Here is a 16,365-nt window from a genome sequence, read left to right as displayed (position 1 = left end):
ATTTTATTGAAGAATACGTATACTCTCTCTTGATTGGTTGCTTTGTCTCGCGTTGTTTGACTTGCATTATGGGTAACTGCATGTTTAACAATAATATAAGTATATTTATATTGTTACTACAGTAAGAACAAAGTATTTGACATTATTTATAGTATATATAAAACCGGAACAATAATAACAATGTTACAAATTCAGTTTGAATGTGATGGTTGTTTTTATCATCGATGATAATGGTGAGCACTACTGAATGTGGAAATATATCTCATTTTAACAGAGAAACCGTGTTCAACAGATATTTGTTGAGTCGATAATTGTTGTTTGTAGTTACAAATCTTTGAAGTGTTAGTGATTATGAAAATGCTAATCTTTTTCGATGTCACTTTACTAATCGCTGTTTGGTGTGGTGCGGTGAACCTGTGCACACCGTCTATGAGACACCTAGTGTCAGAATAGACCCGAGCTGGTTTTAGTCAGTACAGGTTAAGACTATACTTTCAGGGATCATTTCTATAGTTCTTAACTAGGAAATGTGTTTCGAAAGTGTTGCGTCTCCCAAACCACGATGAAGAGCCTTGATACTCTTTTCTGAGCGTTAATCGGGTGTAGAGTAATGATTCATTTCATAAGCTTTATATCATTGATGAACGTTTCTTATTGCTTTTTAGCAGTGAGGAGGAAAGGGGTATGATCAGAGTGGCTTTTATGAAGTTTAACAAAAGAATTGTGAAATAGTTATTAATAAATGTAGTTTATATTAGGTTTGAAACGTAAACTTCACGGGATTTTGCAAATGCTGTGATTACAGATGTTGATTTTCCCTTTTCTATTATGTTGTTAGCTGTCTGTGAGAATCAGGGGTGATAATTAATAGTGAATGAATTATACATGCAGAAAACATGTCTGCATGGAGGAAATGACTGTGATCAGTGCTTTTAATAGTAGATTTAATGAACTATAAGTGTTCTTAGTGGTTAATTTTACATATTTACCATCTTATAAAGAGGATTTACACCTGGAATTATTCAATCTGCAATTAGTTTTATTTATTTATTTATTTATTAGAGACACTAAAAACGCTATTGTTTCAGATGTAACTTTTCTCATCAGTTAGGTTGTGTCACCATCTTTAAGACTCAGAGTGTCAGAATAGACGCGAGCTGGTTTTAGTCAGTACAGGCTAAGACTATACTTTCAGGGATCATTTCTATAGTTCTTAACTAGGAAATGTGTTTCGAAAGTGTTGCGTCTCCCAAACCACGATGAAGAGCCTTGATATTCTTTTCTGAGCGTGAATCGGGTGTAGAGTAATGATTCATTTCATAAGCTTTATATCATTGATGAACGTTTCTTATTGCTTTTAAGCAGTGAGGAGGAAAGGGGTATGATCAGAGTGGCTTTGTGAACTATAAACAATAGTTAATTTGAAACAAAACAAATGTTGTTTTTGTTTTGTCACTTTTTTATTCCAGTGTTGTGTGAAATTTAAGTTTTATTTCATATTTTAATGTTGTGTGGAGAAAAGAAGCAGAAACAGTGTGGTTTGTGAATTATGAGTGTATGTATGTTGGTAAAACTGGTTAAGTAGCATGTTAATGTCATGCCTTATTTCATGTTATAATGATGTTATAACATTATATAATGTTATAACACATATAATGTTATAATTCAAGTCGTGGCCTAATGGTTAGAGAGACGGACTTGTAATCCAAAGGTTGCGGGTTCGAGTCTCCGGCCGGCAGGAATTGTAGGTGGGGGGAGTGAATGTCCAGCGCTCTCTCCACCCTCAATACCACGACTGAGGTGCCCTTGAGCAAGGCACCGAACCCCCAACTGCTCCCCGGGCGCCGCAGCATCAATGGCTGCCCACTGCTCCGGGTGTGTGTTCGCGGTGTGTGTGTGTTCACTGCTGTGTGTGTGCACGTTGGATGGGTTAAATGCAGAGCACGAATTCTGAGTATGGGTCACCATACTTGGCAGTATGTCACTTCACTTCACTTATAAGGAGTGAGTACTACAGTGCTCTAGGCTGTATGAGATTTCTTAAATCAATACATTTCAAAATCAAATTATAGCAATATTATATAGAAGCAGTTTCCGCCACAGTCGACTACAAATATGATTCCGTAAATCATAATAATGAGAAACTTATGAGTTAGTATCTCATTATTAAGAATTTTTTTTGTAATTAATTTCTCGCCAGAATAAGAAACTTTATTGTAATGACTTATTTTCTCGTGTTGAATGACACCTGTTCTCGGTGGTGGAGGTTGGGTTATGCCCAGGCGCATCCTGTCGAGAAGGCCGTTGCGGTTCACCTGTGTCCGTCCAGTGGCTGGAAGTCCACGTCTCTGCCTTCTAAGTAGGGCAACAGCCCACATCACTGAGAGAAGGTATATATCATGACCGGACATGCAGCATCTGCCCTTTATACAATGGCAATCCTGCAGCTTTTCCAGACTTTTAAATGATAATTTAGAATGTATGCAAAACTGGTTGAAAAAATGTCTATTAGACGGTTGCACACATCTTTCCAGGTGAAGCATTCTTTAACAGACTTGAATGTGTGTGTTGATTTAAAGTCTCTTCTGCTCATCAAGCCTGCATTTATTTGATCCAAAATAAATTTATTTGGCTATGGGGAAGATTTAGCAATATCTACCAGCGCCTCCTATTAATGCGCCTAGTAGGAGACTCCCATAAAGTTTGAGCAGATCTGATACAACAGCTGCTATGAAATTGTTCAAAAGTGTAATTTTTTCAGCTGATTCTTAATCACAGTCTCATAATTCTGTTATTAATCTTCTTAATACCCACTCTGATCATACCCCTTTCCTCCTCACTGCTAAAAAGCAATAAGAAACGTTCATCAATGATATAAAGCTTATGAAATGAATCATTACTCTACACCCGATTCACGCTCAGAAAGGAGTATCAAGGCTCTTCATCGTGGTTTGGGAGACGCAACACTTTCGAAACACATTTCCTAGTTAAGAACTATAGAAATGATCCCTGAAAGTATAGTCTTAACCTGTACTGACTAAAACCAGCTCGGGTCTATTCTAACACTCTGTGTCTCATAGATGGTAACTGGTCTCAAGCGATGAGAAATGTGACATCTGAAACAATAGCATTCGGATAATCTCTAATACTTCAACGACAACTAATAATCTTATTGACTAATGTCACGTGTATATAGTGGATCCAAATCCTCTAATCCAAAGAGTTATTTCTCGATGTGTTCGATGTAGCATGGTAACTTGTAAGCATGGTTTTCAGACTGTTTGGAGCATGTCGTTCTGCTGCCGTTCTCCTGTACTATGTCGAAATAAAAAAAAGTAAAGTATTGTGATTTTTTATTGTGTGACAAATTAATTCTCATCAACCCAAGTACACCCGGCTGCAGCCTGCAGATCGAGGCGGGGCTGCACCTGGGGCGGGGCTGCACGTGTCGCCCCGCCCACAATGCTTCTCATTGGTTAGTGGCAAAGTAATGACGTCGACGCCGCGGTAAACAGGAAATGCGGTTGAAACATAATTGGTAGCAATACATAATTATATAAAACAAACCTGTGAACCCGTTAATTACTTATACCTGGTAAATTTATATAGTATTAAACAATACATTGTAAATTTGTTAATCTTTGGAAAACATTTCATTTTATGTACATTTCCAAGCAAGAATCCAATTACTGCTTTTGACTTCATTGCAGTCGCAATGCCAACAAATATAGTTTATTTACAACTTAAGTTTAAGTTATTTCTATTCATGTGTATTGGTCATTTACCACTTACAAGTTATTTATGGTCGTTTTTTATTTTAATTTCAGTATATGCTTTACTGTTACATGTATTATTAACATTTAAATAAAAGTTAAATATTCTCAGCAAGTGTCATGCCTTAAGATGTTATTAAAATTAATGGTAACACTTTACAAAAAGGTTCATTAAACAGTAATGTATTAACTAACATGAACTACAACCATGAGCAATACAATTGTTATTGTATTTACTAATCTTTGTTTACATTAGTTATTGAAAATACTGTTGTTTATTGTTTGTTCATGTTAGTTAACTGTATAAGTGCAGTTCATTATTAGTTCATGTTAACTAATGAACCATATTGTTACCAAATTAATAATTTATGGATTTACTTGATAATGAAAATCTTATGGTAAAAATATCAGCATTGTTTGTATATGAATAACATGCCAAGACAATTATTTATTTAGGTATGAAACGGTTTAATTCTGATAAAGAAAGGTGAAATTTGTACATTTGTATATAACACATCTTTTTGTACATATAAATGTCTGGTTAAACATGAACATCCTTTACACACTTTCTTCCTTTATTACTTAATCTCCTTTAATCATTAAACCTTCCTTCTTTATACACTTTACTGGCACATGAAACAGCAGTCTGGGTCCTCTATGCTGTCGTAGCATCCTCTCAGGTAACCACGCTTCCCATTACCTTTAAAACCTGAGCAGGATTTGAACAAGGTTTTACAGGTGTTACACTCTTTATTTTCAAAAGGCACCCGCAATTCAGCCTTTGATGTTTCACTCCATTTTCCCCAGTTCACAACACCTGTATCCAAAAACACACACAAAACAGAACTCTTTCATATGCACATCTAAGATTATGTTAGCCATGCCAGTGCTTTAGAAAAAGCAAGAAGCAAGATTACTTAAAGTCAACCTTATACTCATGAGGCCTTATGGACCGAGGAAGACTGGGGCTGCGTCTGCTGGACCGAGGAAGACTGGGGCTGCGTCTGCTGGACCGAGGAAGACTGAGGCTGCGTCTGCGGCATCTGCTGGACCGAGGAGGACTGAGGCGGCCTCTGCTGGACCGAGGAGGACTGAGGCGGCCTCTGCTGGACCGAGGAGGACTGAGGCTGCGTCTGCGGCATCTGCTGGACCGAGGAGGACTGAGGCTGCGTCTGCTGGACCGAGGAGGACTGAGGCGGCGTCTGCTGGGCCGAGGAAGACCGAGGCTGGGTTGGTGGTGAAGCATGGGTGGCAATGTGCTTCAGCAAATTTGCCCGAGTTATTACAGTCGCTGAACAATAGCAGCAGTGAAAGTGGGACTTTGCCCGACATTTTAAAATGGTGAAATCTGAAAGGGCAAACAAAAGAAAATAAGTTTGTTGAAAATTGCCTAAATTTAACCTTCACTTGTTTGCATTTTGCTCTGGACAGTGGACAGTCGCAAGACAGAATTTTCATCAGCACCATCCATGTGCAAGCACATTTATTTGTGATTTCAGCAACAAAGACCCATGGTCAATGCGCGCAATGCAGAAAATTAAGTTTACCTGAACCTTAAAATTAAATATTCTTCTACAAATTCACAAGCAATTAAATCCGAAGCATGCACAGTGCATTGCTGGCTGGTTCAGCACCATATTATACTTTAAATAAAGTGAGATAAGCAAAAGACAGTTAAACTCACCATGATGTTGAACTGCCCACTGAAAGTGATTTTTGATGTGATAATACATCAGTTCTGGCATACTGGAGTAACTGCAGAATGGGCACTCACTAGTGCAGCTTTTTAAATACTGCTCACATTCCCCCTTGCTTAACACCGTTTTGTGCATTTTTGCAAGGGGTAATGGATCTTAAAAGAGCCTTTGGGTTATAAATTGAGGAACAACAAAAAAAGAGGAGAGATGGAGGGGTGGGGATGACAATGACAAGGATCTGCAAACAGAAGGAAATACAGAGAATCAGTATTAGATATTATTTAGATATTATTATAATAATATCTAAATAATTAACATTTAATCATTTTATTCACAGAAAAACAATAAATTTGTATAGCCATTGTTAATTTGAACTTGTCCTATATTACTTCTGCTGGTTCAGTTTTGCCACTGTATTTATTTTTAAGGGGCTTATTTTGGGAACACTATATCAAATTCATAATCCCACTAAAACCACACACTAACTTTCTAATGCTGCCTTCAAGTGCTCTCGTAAATATTGCACATGAACGCCCTCCCATTCCAAAACCTTAATGGGATGAGCTCGTAATTACAACTTCAATAGTGAGAATTATAAAATTTCCGATAGAACGTGAAGGCAGCATTATGCCATGCTTTTGGGAAACGCAGACCTGGTTATTTAAAAGCAGACCTTTATACCTTGCGTGACATGGCTGAGTGAGTAAAGTTATGCGATTTTATTTTGAAACTACTTTACATTTCCTTTTAACAACACACTAAACGGCACTTCAGAATTAAAAATTGTAATTAAACAAATTAGACAAGAGACGTAGCTCGCCTGTACTCACCATGCAGCCAAGAAGAACGTAAATGAAAAACCGCTAGAATCGACGTAATGACTTGACGCCACTAACCAATGAGAACCCTTGTAGGTGGGACGAGATGTGCAGCCCCGCCCCAGTTGCAGCTCCGCCTCGATCTACGTCATTACTTTGCCACTAACCAATGAGAAGCATTGTGGGCGGGGCGACACGTGCAGCCCCGCCCCAGGTGCAGCCCCGCCTCAATCTGCAGGCTGCAGCCGGGTGCTTCTCCATCAACCGGCCGTACCTGTTTTGGGGCTCGTGTCTCTTTAAACTCCTCCCTGCCGCGAGTGATGACAGCTGACGTCACGCTCACAGGTTTTGTTTTCTTGTCGCGAGCCCGAGTTTTTCAGACAACCGCTTAATCTCTCATAGTCTTATTAAAACTCAACATATCTTTGTTAATTAACATATCTTTGTTATTAAGGTTTATTGTTCAATCATTTAAACGGCTGTTAGGTCGCTACAACACTAAATAGGGTCGTTGCTAATGCTAATGGTGGCGTTGGCTTTCATTTCACCAGGCCTCTCCAAACTGACACCGCCGAGAGATTCCAGCGCTAATTTTCGTTTTGGCAGTCGAGAATGAACTGGATTTTCCCCCTGTCCAAGGGCTCTGGATCGATCCCTCCTCTGAACAGTTTACAGAAACAAAGACAGAGACAGATAGAGTCTCTCAAAGCTGCTCACTCCAAGTAAGTCTCACTGAATGGCTGTGTCCCAAACCTAAAGAGCTGAATACCTAGACAGCGTTTAGGTATTCGGGATAGAAACAGAGAGAACGCTAGGATATAGGACAGCCAAAATGAACAGTACATCAGGATTTCAGCATTGAGAGCACGTGCTCGGTGGTCTGATCAGTGAAATGAATAATCTGGAATACCCGATCTGTGTTGTTGTTGTTGTTTGTGCGTGTGTGCGTGCGCGCGCGTGTTCTGGATGTGCTGTCCATGTTTCAGATTAAAGTATTAGCTCTTCATAGTTTACTCCAGATCCCTTCTTACTCTACAGGACAGGTCTTAAATTAGTGGCATCATGATACACATGGTACCTTTAAAAAAAAAAGACTGATAGAGCCATTTTGTTCCAGAGCGGGTTTAACTTCCCTAATTCTGACTAAGTAACATTTACTAGTCATTCAGAGCACACGATTTAACCTATTTACGCAATGGTGAGTATATCAAAATCTAAAACACCTATATTTCAGTTTCTAATATGAAGCTGCCAAGATACCAAAATATAATGACAGTTTCCTGACATGTTTCCCAAAACACTCCATTGTGATTGGACTCAGATGTTTTTGTATTAAAAAAAAATGTTTAATTCATTATTCTCTGTGACTTAATTTTGTACATGATGTCTCTATAGCCTTGCAGAAATTCAGAAGGATGTAGAGTATAGACTTCCTTTTACTGTCAACAATTCAACTATTACTGTCAATATGTAAGTATAAAAATGTGTTATTTCTATGCATTTATATGAATACATCTGCATGGTTTTGAGTGTGATATAATATCATTTGACTTTTGCTGTCATTCACAGCTTGCTCCCACCACAGTTCCCTCAGGAGAAACCAGTGGTCAGTGTGTTTCCACCAGTAGGTCATCATTTAGTAGACAGTAACAATGGAACAATGGTTACCAGCTCTCTCATAACTAATGTAAGTTTTTCGTAATGTTATATCAATTTTGTGAAATCTGAAAGTGGTCTTTGAGTAACAATAATTTTGATATCATGTTGACTTTAATTTCATACACTTACTGTGCATGATTCATCAATTCACATAGTACAAAATAAAGATGTTTGTCTTCATAATCTTTGATCAAAGTGTAATAAGCCAGTGTTTACCTATGTAAGGTCAACTTAAAACATATGTGGTTTGAGTTCAAATATGGTTTGCATTTTTTTCATATACACTCACCTAAAGGATTATTAGGAACACCTGTTCAATTTCAAATTAATGCAATTATCTAATCAACCAATCACATGGCAGTTGCTTCAATGCATTTAGGGGTGTGGTCCTGGTCAAGACAATCTCCTGAACTCCAAACTGAATGTCAGAATAGGAAAGAAAGGTGATTTAAGCAATTTTGAGCGTGGCATGGTTGTTGGTGCCAGACGGGCCGGTCTGAGTATTTCACAATCTGCTCAGTTACTGGGATTTTCACGCACAACCATTTCTAGGGTTTACAAAGAATGGTGTGAAAAGGGAAAAACATCCTGTGGGCGAAAATGCCTTGTTGATGCTAGAGGTCAGAGGAGAATGGGCCGACTGATTCAAGCTGATAGAAGAGCAACTTTGACTGAAATAACCACTCGTTACAACCGAGGTATGCAGCAAAGCATTTGTGAAGCCACAACACGCACAACCTTGAGGCGGATGGGCTACAACAGCAGAAGACCCCACCGGGTACCACTCATCTCCACTACAAATAGGAAAAAGAGGCTACAATTTGCACAAGCTCACCAAAATTGGACGGTTGAAGACTGGAAAAATGTTGCTTGGTCTGATGAGTCTCGATTTCTGTTGAGACATTCAGATGGTAGAGTCAGAATTTGGCGTAAACAGAATGAGAACATGGATCCATCATGCCTTGTTACCACTGTGCAGGCTGGTGGTGGTGGTGTAATGGTGTGGGGGATGTTTTCTTGGCACACTTTAGGCCCCTTAGTGCCAATTGGGCATCGTTTAAATGCCACGGCCTACCTGAGCATTGTTTCTGACCATGTCCATCCCTTTATGACCACCATGTACCCATCCTCTGATGGCTACTTCCAGCAGGATAATGCACCATGTCACAAAGCTCGAATCATTTCAAATTGGTTTCTTGAACATGACAGTGAGTTCACTGTACTAAAATGGCCCCCACATTCACCAGATCTCAACCCAATAGAGCATCTTTGGGATGTGGTGGAACGGGAGCTTCGTGCCCTGGATGTGCATCCCACAAATCTCCATCAACTGCAAGATGCTATCCTATCAATATGGGCCAACATTTCTAAAGAATGCTTTCAGCACCTTGTTGAATCAATGCCACGTAGAATTAAGGCAGTTCTGAAGGCGAAAGGGGGTCAAACACAGTATTAGTATGGTGTTCCTAATAATCCTTTAGGTGAGTGTATAGTTTCTAATGCTCTGTCTAAAATGATCATCCGTGGATCAGAACCAGCTGATAATTATTTATTTTGATCATATATATGGCATCTCAACTTGCCGATCACACAAAAACTGATCACATTTTTATGACGCAAGACATGAACCTTCTCACACTGTGAATATCCTACAAATTTAAAAGACAGAAAATTGTATTTCTTATAAAATAATTCAATATAAAATATGCAGCTATTATTTTACATTTAATAAATGAAAAATAAAAACAACAATAATTAAACATTATATGTTTAATTTCATTGCACCTTGCCAAGTAAAGTAAAGACACTTTCATGATCCAATCAAGTCACATGCTGTTTTGCGTTGACCTTAAAATGCATAGCTATCTAACATGTATTACAGAACAATACAGGAAAAAAGTTCCATACGCTCAACCATTATACTTTTCTTTCTTTTTTCCTTTCCACTCCAGTTTGGAATGCATTCAGATTTAGGAAAAGTAATTCAGAGTTTGCTAGATGAGTTTTGGAAAAGTCCTCCTGCCTTGATGTCAGATCCCTCCTTTCCTTAGTGAGTATTTTTCACCACTTGAACAGTAGTTTTATAATGTCTAATAAGGAAAATGTCTAATTTGTTTTTGTTGTTATCTCCATCTTGTGACTCAGTATGTACAAACCATCAGGGATGCCTCCTTACCCAACTCAGAGCTTCCATTTTGTTCCTGCCTTCCCACCACAGGATGGTCAGCGGCCTGTCGGCCCTGCCCCTGTGCCTCATGCAGGGGTAGAGCCTCAACAAGCCCCTCCGCGACCAGCAGCACCAGCTTATGGACTCATCACAGACCTTCCTCTTCCTGTACCAACTGCTGACTCACAGGTACCTAACAGGCATTCAGTCCAAAATCAGTCAAATGGTTCATTAAGATTAGAGTTTCTGTATTTTTACACAGCTATAGACCATTTAGAGGGATGTAAACAATAACAATCTAATGCAACGTCCCTAACGCATTTACAGTATTACTTTTTTAATTTCCATAGCTTTTGAGAATCCAAAAAGGTCCGCATTTTGATACAAACTTAAGACAGCAGTGTCAATGTTATTTATGACTGTATCGCCTACTGGTACTGTTTTGAATAGTCCGACGACAAGCAGGAAATGTTAATGGGTAAATTACATCACCGCTTTGAAATGGTCTATATTTAGAGACACTAGCACATATTGTGTGTGATGCTGAGTACTTGTGTTCTGAACAGTGAAAACAAGATGTTTTACAACATACAACTTTGTTTTGGGTTGATTTGGTAGAAATCATACTCAGTTCATTTATGATAGTCAGACTACAAAAGTAGGATTTGAGATATTGTGAACAAAGTGAAAATAGTGGTGTTACATTTGCATGTGGCATTGTTTAGTTTAAATTTCCTGCAGCATTGCCGCCACCTGCTATAAATCCCAGTTCAATTAAAATCAAGGCCACACTATATGTTTTACAGTAATCCTAATGTTTGTTTGACACCACACACAATATTAAGCATTCAACACATATTAAGCAACATAGAGCTGTGTTTCTGAATCTGAGATAATGTATGGCATTCATTATGGAAGCCCATTTCCATCAAAATAAAAAAAATCTTTTTTATAAATCATGACATAAAAAGTCATAATTATGAGATTAAAAAAAACAACTGTGAATTTGTATCGTCGAGTTTATTTGACACAAAAAGTAGTAATTCACTGTTACAACCTTCTTGTCAAGGATAACACAACGTTAAAGTAACTTATTTCCATTGTGGTTCTTGTTTTAAAAAGAAAGAAAATCCTAGTCCTTATTGTTATTAATCCTTATTGTTGCCTTTGATTGTGTGGCCAGCCTAAGGCACACCTGTGCAATACTCATGCTGTCTAATCAGCATCTTGATATGCCACACCTGTGAGGTGGATGGATTATCTCGGCAAAGGAGAAGTGCTCATTAACACAGATTTAGACAGATTTGTGAACAATATTTGAGAGAAATAGGCATTTTGTATACATAGAAAGTTCAGCTCATGAAAAATGGGGGCAAAAACAAAAGTGTTGCGTTTATAATTTTGTTCAGTGTATATCCGAAAAAACTTACTTGCTCCTACTTTGTCCAATAATATTGAATGGTTCACCATATCTCACATGTATAAGTTTTATTTTAAAATTTAGAGGTACTAGTATGTACTCATTTTGATTGATATTTATGACTTTTATCTCGTATTTTGACTTTAGACTAAGAGGTTACACTATTCACACTGTTAGTAAAGGCAGTGTAGTAGGATTTCGCAAAACACTGTGTTGTTGATTAATAGGATACAGTGCATTTTCAATACGAAGTTCTTCTAATGCCTTGTGAAATGCTTGATTTCTGACCAATAAAATGAGAAAAAGTTGTAAAGAAAAAAAAGTAATTATGTGATAGAAAATGGAAAGTATATGATAAAAATTCATAGTTATGACAATAATAAAAAAAAACATATTTCAACTTTCAGCAATTTATGTAAATTTTGGCTCATCACATTATTATTACATACTAAGTTATCATAGCTATCAGTCAAACTTATGATATACAAATTTACTTTTTATGTCTCATAATATCAGCTTTTTATCTCCTAATTGTGACTTAATATGTTACAAACAAACTTTGTATCTTATAGTTTTTACAATTTATTCCATAATTATGATTGACCAAAGCATTATTTTCTTATGTGATGGAAATGGGCCCATAACGTATATAACACTGAATTTAGCATTGAAAATCTTATTAATCAACATAGTCTATTGCAATCTATGAAGCAGCATTCAATAATGGAGCACATTTCTCACCCATTAATAGATCCATATATCCAGTCTGATGCACACACAGCATGCAGTAACAGGGATAAACAATTTCTCTTCAGTAAATCTAAAGCATTGAGTAATGTGAAACAGGAACACCCATAATTCGAGTCACAATAACCTGTAAATGCTGTTCTTCTTATGCAGTCAGGTCTGAATGGACACGTATACAAGATGCCTGAAATCCCAGATACATTTACAGAACTGTCTGAGATTAGGTATGATGCTTCATTTCTTTTCTTTTTTTCTTGTATGTTTTAGGTATAGTACTAATACATCCCAATTACTTTTGTCTTTTATTTGAACATGTGAATTTAATATTTGTTGCATTCTCTCATCTTTCTGGTGGGTTTGTCTGTAATCTAGTAATTCTCAACTGAAGGACATGAGTGATCAAGATGACATGCTGTTGGAGTTCTTCATGTGTCTGCCTCAGCTCAATCAAGTAACCTCTGACAAAGAGGAACTGGTCAACAACATTGTGGAGATGGCCAGTGAGTTTTCTGAGATACACAGATTATTTGAATCATCAAGCTAGTGCTTAAAACTATAAACCCACTTGTCACATAATTCAATGTAGATGCAATTAATAGAAGTAATATGTCTTACTTGCAGAGAAGAACCTACAACTCGAGCCTCAACTGGAGAACAAGAGACAAGAGATGTTGTGTAAAGTAGGTACTTTCACAAATACTTGGGTCTAAGAGTCTGTGATTTAATTTTTAAATTGACCTTATTCCCTATGTTGCATAATAGAAGCAATTTCACAAGTTGTCTCAGAATTTTGGACCCCACTGTACATTACAATCTTGTCAATATCTTTCCTTTTGAGAATGTTAACAATTATATGGTGTTTTATTTTCTGTAGTATGAACAGTTAATCCAGATGAAGTCTGCATTTGAAACCAAAATGCAAAGGCAACATGAGCTGAGTGAGGTAAAATGCATGAAAAAAAATTATTATTTGCATCTGATTGTGACAAGAAGTCTGTTGGACAAGGAAATGGAAAATATAATATTCTAGTATTTATCTTGTCTAATATTCAAAATTTCAAATCTATTTTGCATACTTGTTTGTGTTTTTTCTGCTTCCATATTGAATGTTTTGCTTTTTTTTAAATCCAGTTACATTTGGCTTTGTTGAATGAACTGGACTAGACAATATATGATGGCATTTATATAATCAAAAAAACAGTAAAAGCTGTAATATTCTGAAATTTTACTACTGTTTTCTATTTTAATATATTTTAAGATTTAGTTTATTCTTATAATTGCAAAGTTAATTTTTCAGCAGCCATTACTCTAGTCTTTATCGGTGCTTAATTATTATCAATTATTACTTATTTATTGATTGATTGTTTTTTATAAACGCCTTTGCTGTACCCTTTGATAAATTAAATTGTGTCCTTACTGAAAAGAAGTATTTATTTCTTTCTCTATTTTTTTTTTTTTAAATCATACATGCCCCAAACTTTTGAATGCTAGTCTGTCACGATTTACGCAAAAATATAACTTGCACAACTGTTTTCAACATTGGTTAATTAATAATAAGAAATGTTCAGCATATTAATATAATTTCTAAAAGATCATGTGGCACAGACGACTGGAGTAATGGCTGCTTTTTTTTTTTTTTTTTTTTTTTAATGTTCGCTTTGGTTTTCCTCTACCAGAGCTGCAGTCTGAGTGCCCTGCAGGCCAGATTAAAGGTAGCTGCCCATCAGGCCGAAGAGGAGTCTGAGGAGACAGCAGAGAACTTCCTGGAAGGAAAGACAGAGATTGACGACTTCTTAGCCAGCTTCATGGAAAAGAGAACGGTATTAAAGCAATATTCCATATAAAACAATACACAGCGGTGCCATCCTTAGATTCATACATTTCGTAAGACTAGTGTGATGTCCATGAGACTTTTATGTTCTGCCAGCACTTCCTGTTACAACAAGTAGTTAACACAGGAGCACAGCTATGCTTGTCAAGCCATTCTTATCATATGGTCTGATATGAAAGATCACATGATAATGATTTAACCTTCTTTTTCAGCTTTGCCATTGCAGAAGAGCCAAAGAGGAAAAGCTCCAGCAATGCATGAACACACATGGACAGTTTCCTACCACACATTAGATTGAATGTCCCAGAAAGGTAATTTATATTTTCGTCAGACTGATTTACTAATGGTAAGAAAGTGTTTCTAACTCTCATGTTGATTAAAAACATTAAATAATATTTTTATCACAGGTTTGGGATCAATCTACCAGCAGATCGGTGGGCTTGAGACAAGCAGCACATCTTGTGACCTACAGCCTTGATTGGGCAAACCTAGATATTATATGAAAATGAGTTTTCGGCGTCATTCTTTACTGAAATCAAAGTGATTTTTGCACAGAATTTCCAAAAGTGTTACGCTCTCCCTGGTTGAGTAAGACCAGATGTGAGTACGTCTGGATGTGCCCAGTCTGGCTGTGACCCAAAGGCTGTAATCAGAGGAAATCAATCTGTTCTTAATAGTGTTCAGAAACAGGCTGAGTTCTAAGCTTATTAGTTCAGTTTGAGTTTATGTGACAAATGGGGTTGGGCCTTGTATGCACTTGAAGATGAATTTTGAAACATGAAAAATGTTAACGCTGCCGACAAAAACATACTGTATTTAATAATGTTGATAAAAGCCTTTATTATAATTAGACACTGTATTATATGTTTATTTAATTTGATAGGTTAATAAAACATTTAGAATAATCCCTGCTATGGTTTTAGTGTGGTTTTGTGTCTTCAATAACATTAATACCATTAGACACCAGAGGTATAAGCACAATATATCGGTACCATTTTTTAAATTTTTAAATTTTTATTTTTTGATGATGGTCAGTGCTGGTGCTGTATGTAGGATTTTGACTCTACTAAAGCATAAAAATACCATAATATGTTTGCAGATATTTAAGAAACATGCTTGCATACAAGTTTACATACTTGTTTATCTGAAAAACAATGCTACAGTCAGTTTTTCTCCTTTGAAAATGTGCATTCCGCCCGGAATGTCTGTGTTTGTTTTGGTTTGTGAAACCCACCCACTGCCAGTTTACCCAATTGGATTTCAGCACCCTGGGTTGCCAGTTGGCAGAAAACACGGCATATTTCATTTCATTCATTTTTCATTTCACAGCATATTTCGTTTAATTCATAAGACACTGTTAAATGTCCATTTTCTGAACACAAATTTAAGATATTTTTGATGAAATCCGAGCTTTCTGATCCTCCAAAGAGAGCAACATAACTACCATATTCAAGGCCCAAAAAGGTAGTAAGGACATCGTTAAAATAGTCTGTGACGAGTGGTTCAGCCATAATTTTATGATGCCACGAGAATAGTTTTTGTGCTTAAAGAAAACTAAACTATATATAAACTATAACTTTATTCAGAAATTTATTTTCGTCCATGTCGGTCTTCGATGCATTTTCATGAGAGTACCACAACGCATGTTATGCTGCTGACACAGTGAGGCCTATGACCAGTCAGTTCCAAAAAACAATAAAAAAAATATATATTTTACTATTATACTACAATATTTGGTCACTATATAACAATTTTTTGTAGGCTGGTCATTTCTGATCAGGAACATCACAAGTGTGACAAGGTGTGGGGAAAGAAAGAAAAAAAAAGTGCAAAGATTATCTTTTTTGGGGGAAGATTTTATGCCCTGTGTGAGCAAAGTCAGTTTTATGTTTTAGTCCAATTCAATACAATAACATTTTCAAAAAAAGGAAAATCCTCTTTGTGTCAAAATGACCAGGATACAACATGAGGATTAAAAAAGGAATTATTTTAGTGTTTTATTTTTAATATATTTTGACAAAATATAATTCCATTTTAAATTTAGGCATTCATCAGTTGTCAGCCATAAGATCAAACTAATTATTGGCTTACCAGTATCAGACAGAATTTTTTGAGTGCATCCACAAGGGCTCGGTTTTTGCTAAAACAGTTTCAAAGAGCACTGCAGGAAAGAGTTTGACTTGTTTGTCCAACAATACAAGGGGTAGACGCATTTAGGAAACCTGTTTGGAAAAAAATCGTTTTGCAGTTACA

The 16,365-nt window shown here is 36.8% G+C and overlaps 2 protein-coding genes across 3 annotated transcripts; one reads left to right on the top strand and one right to left on the bottom strand.

Annotated features, from left to right (window-relative positions):
• Nucleotides 1-4,223: 4,223 nt before the first annotated feature.
• LOC306872793 (uncharacterized protein) lies at nt 4,224-6,430 on the bottom strand. 2 transcript variants are annotated; one of them, XM_079421634.1, is made up of 4 exons: nt 6,301-6,430; nt 5,458-5,708; nt 4,702-5,121; nt 4,228-4,590 (listed from the first exon to the last, which is right to left on the bottom strand). In XM_079421634.1, the coding sequence occupies exons 2-3, from the start codon at nt 5,603-5,605 to the stop codon at nt 4,709-4,711; spliced, it is 561 nt and encodes a 186-aa protein (XP_079277760.1). In that variant the 5' UTR covers nt 5,606-5,708; nt 6,301-6,430; the 3' UTR covers nt 4,228-4,590; nt 4,702-4,708. The 2 variants fall into 2 exon arrangements, with proteins under 2 accessions (XP_079277759.1, XP_079277760.1); XM_079421633.1 differs by having other exon boundaries at nt 4,224-5,121.
• A 173-nt stretch (nt 6,431-6,603) lies between these two features.
• On the top strand, nt 6,604-15,024 carry LOC306872664 (vacuolar protein sorting-associated protein 37A-like). The gene is made up of 13 exons (XM_079421337.1): nt 6,604-6,633; nt 6,840-7,010; nt 7,684-7,758; nt 7,858-7,975; nt 9,900-9,997; nt 10,093-10,303; nt 12,435-12,505; nt 12,654-12,781; nt 12,903-12,961; nt 13,156-13,224; nt 13,958-14,101; nt 14,325-14,423; nt 14,520-15,024. Exons 2-12 carry the CDS (start codon nt 6,901-6,903, stop codon nt 14,403-14,405), a joined length of 1,164 nt encoding a protein of 387 aa, XP_079277463.1. The 5' UTR covers nt 6,604-6,633; nt 6,840-6,900; the 3' UTR covers nt 14,406-14,423; nt 14,520-15,024.
• Nucleotides 15,025-16,365: the final 1,341 nt, after the last annotated feature.

The sequence above is a fragment of the Barbus barbus genome (assembly GCF_936440315.1).
Source record: "Barbus barbus genome assembly, chromosome: 7".
Taxonomy (NCBI): domain Eukaryota; kingdom Metazoa; phylum Chordata; class Actinopteri; order Cypriniformes; family Cyprinidae; genus Barbus; species Barbus barbus.
This window is presented reverse-complemented; position numbering and strand designations above follow the sequence as displayed.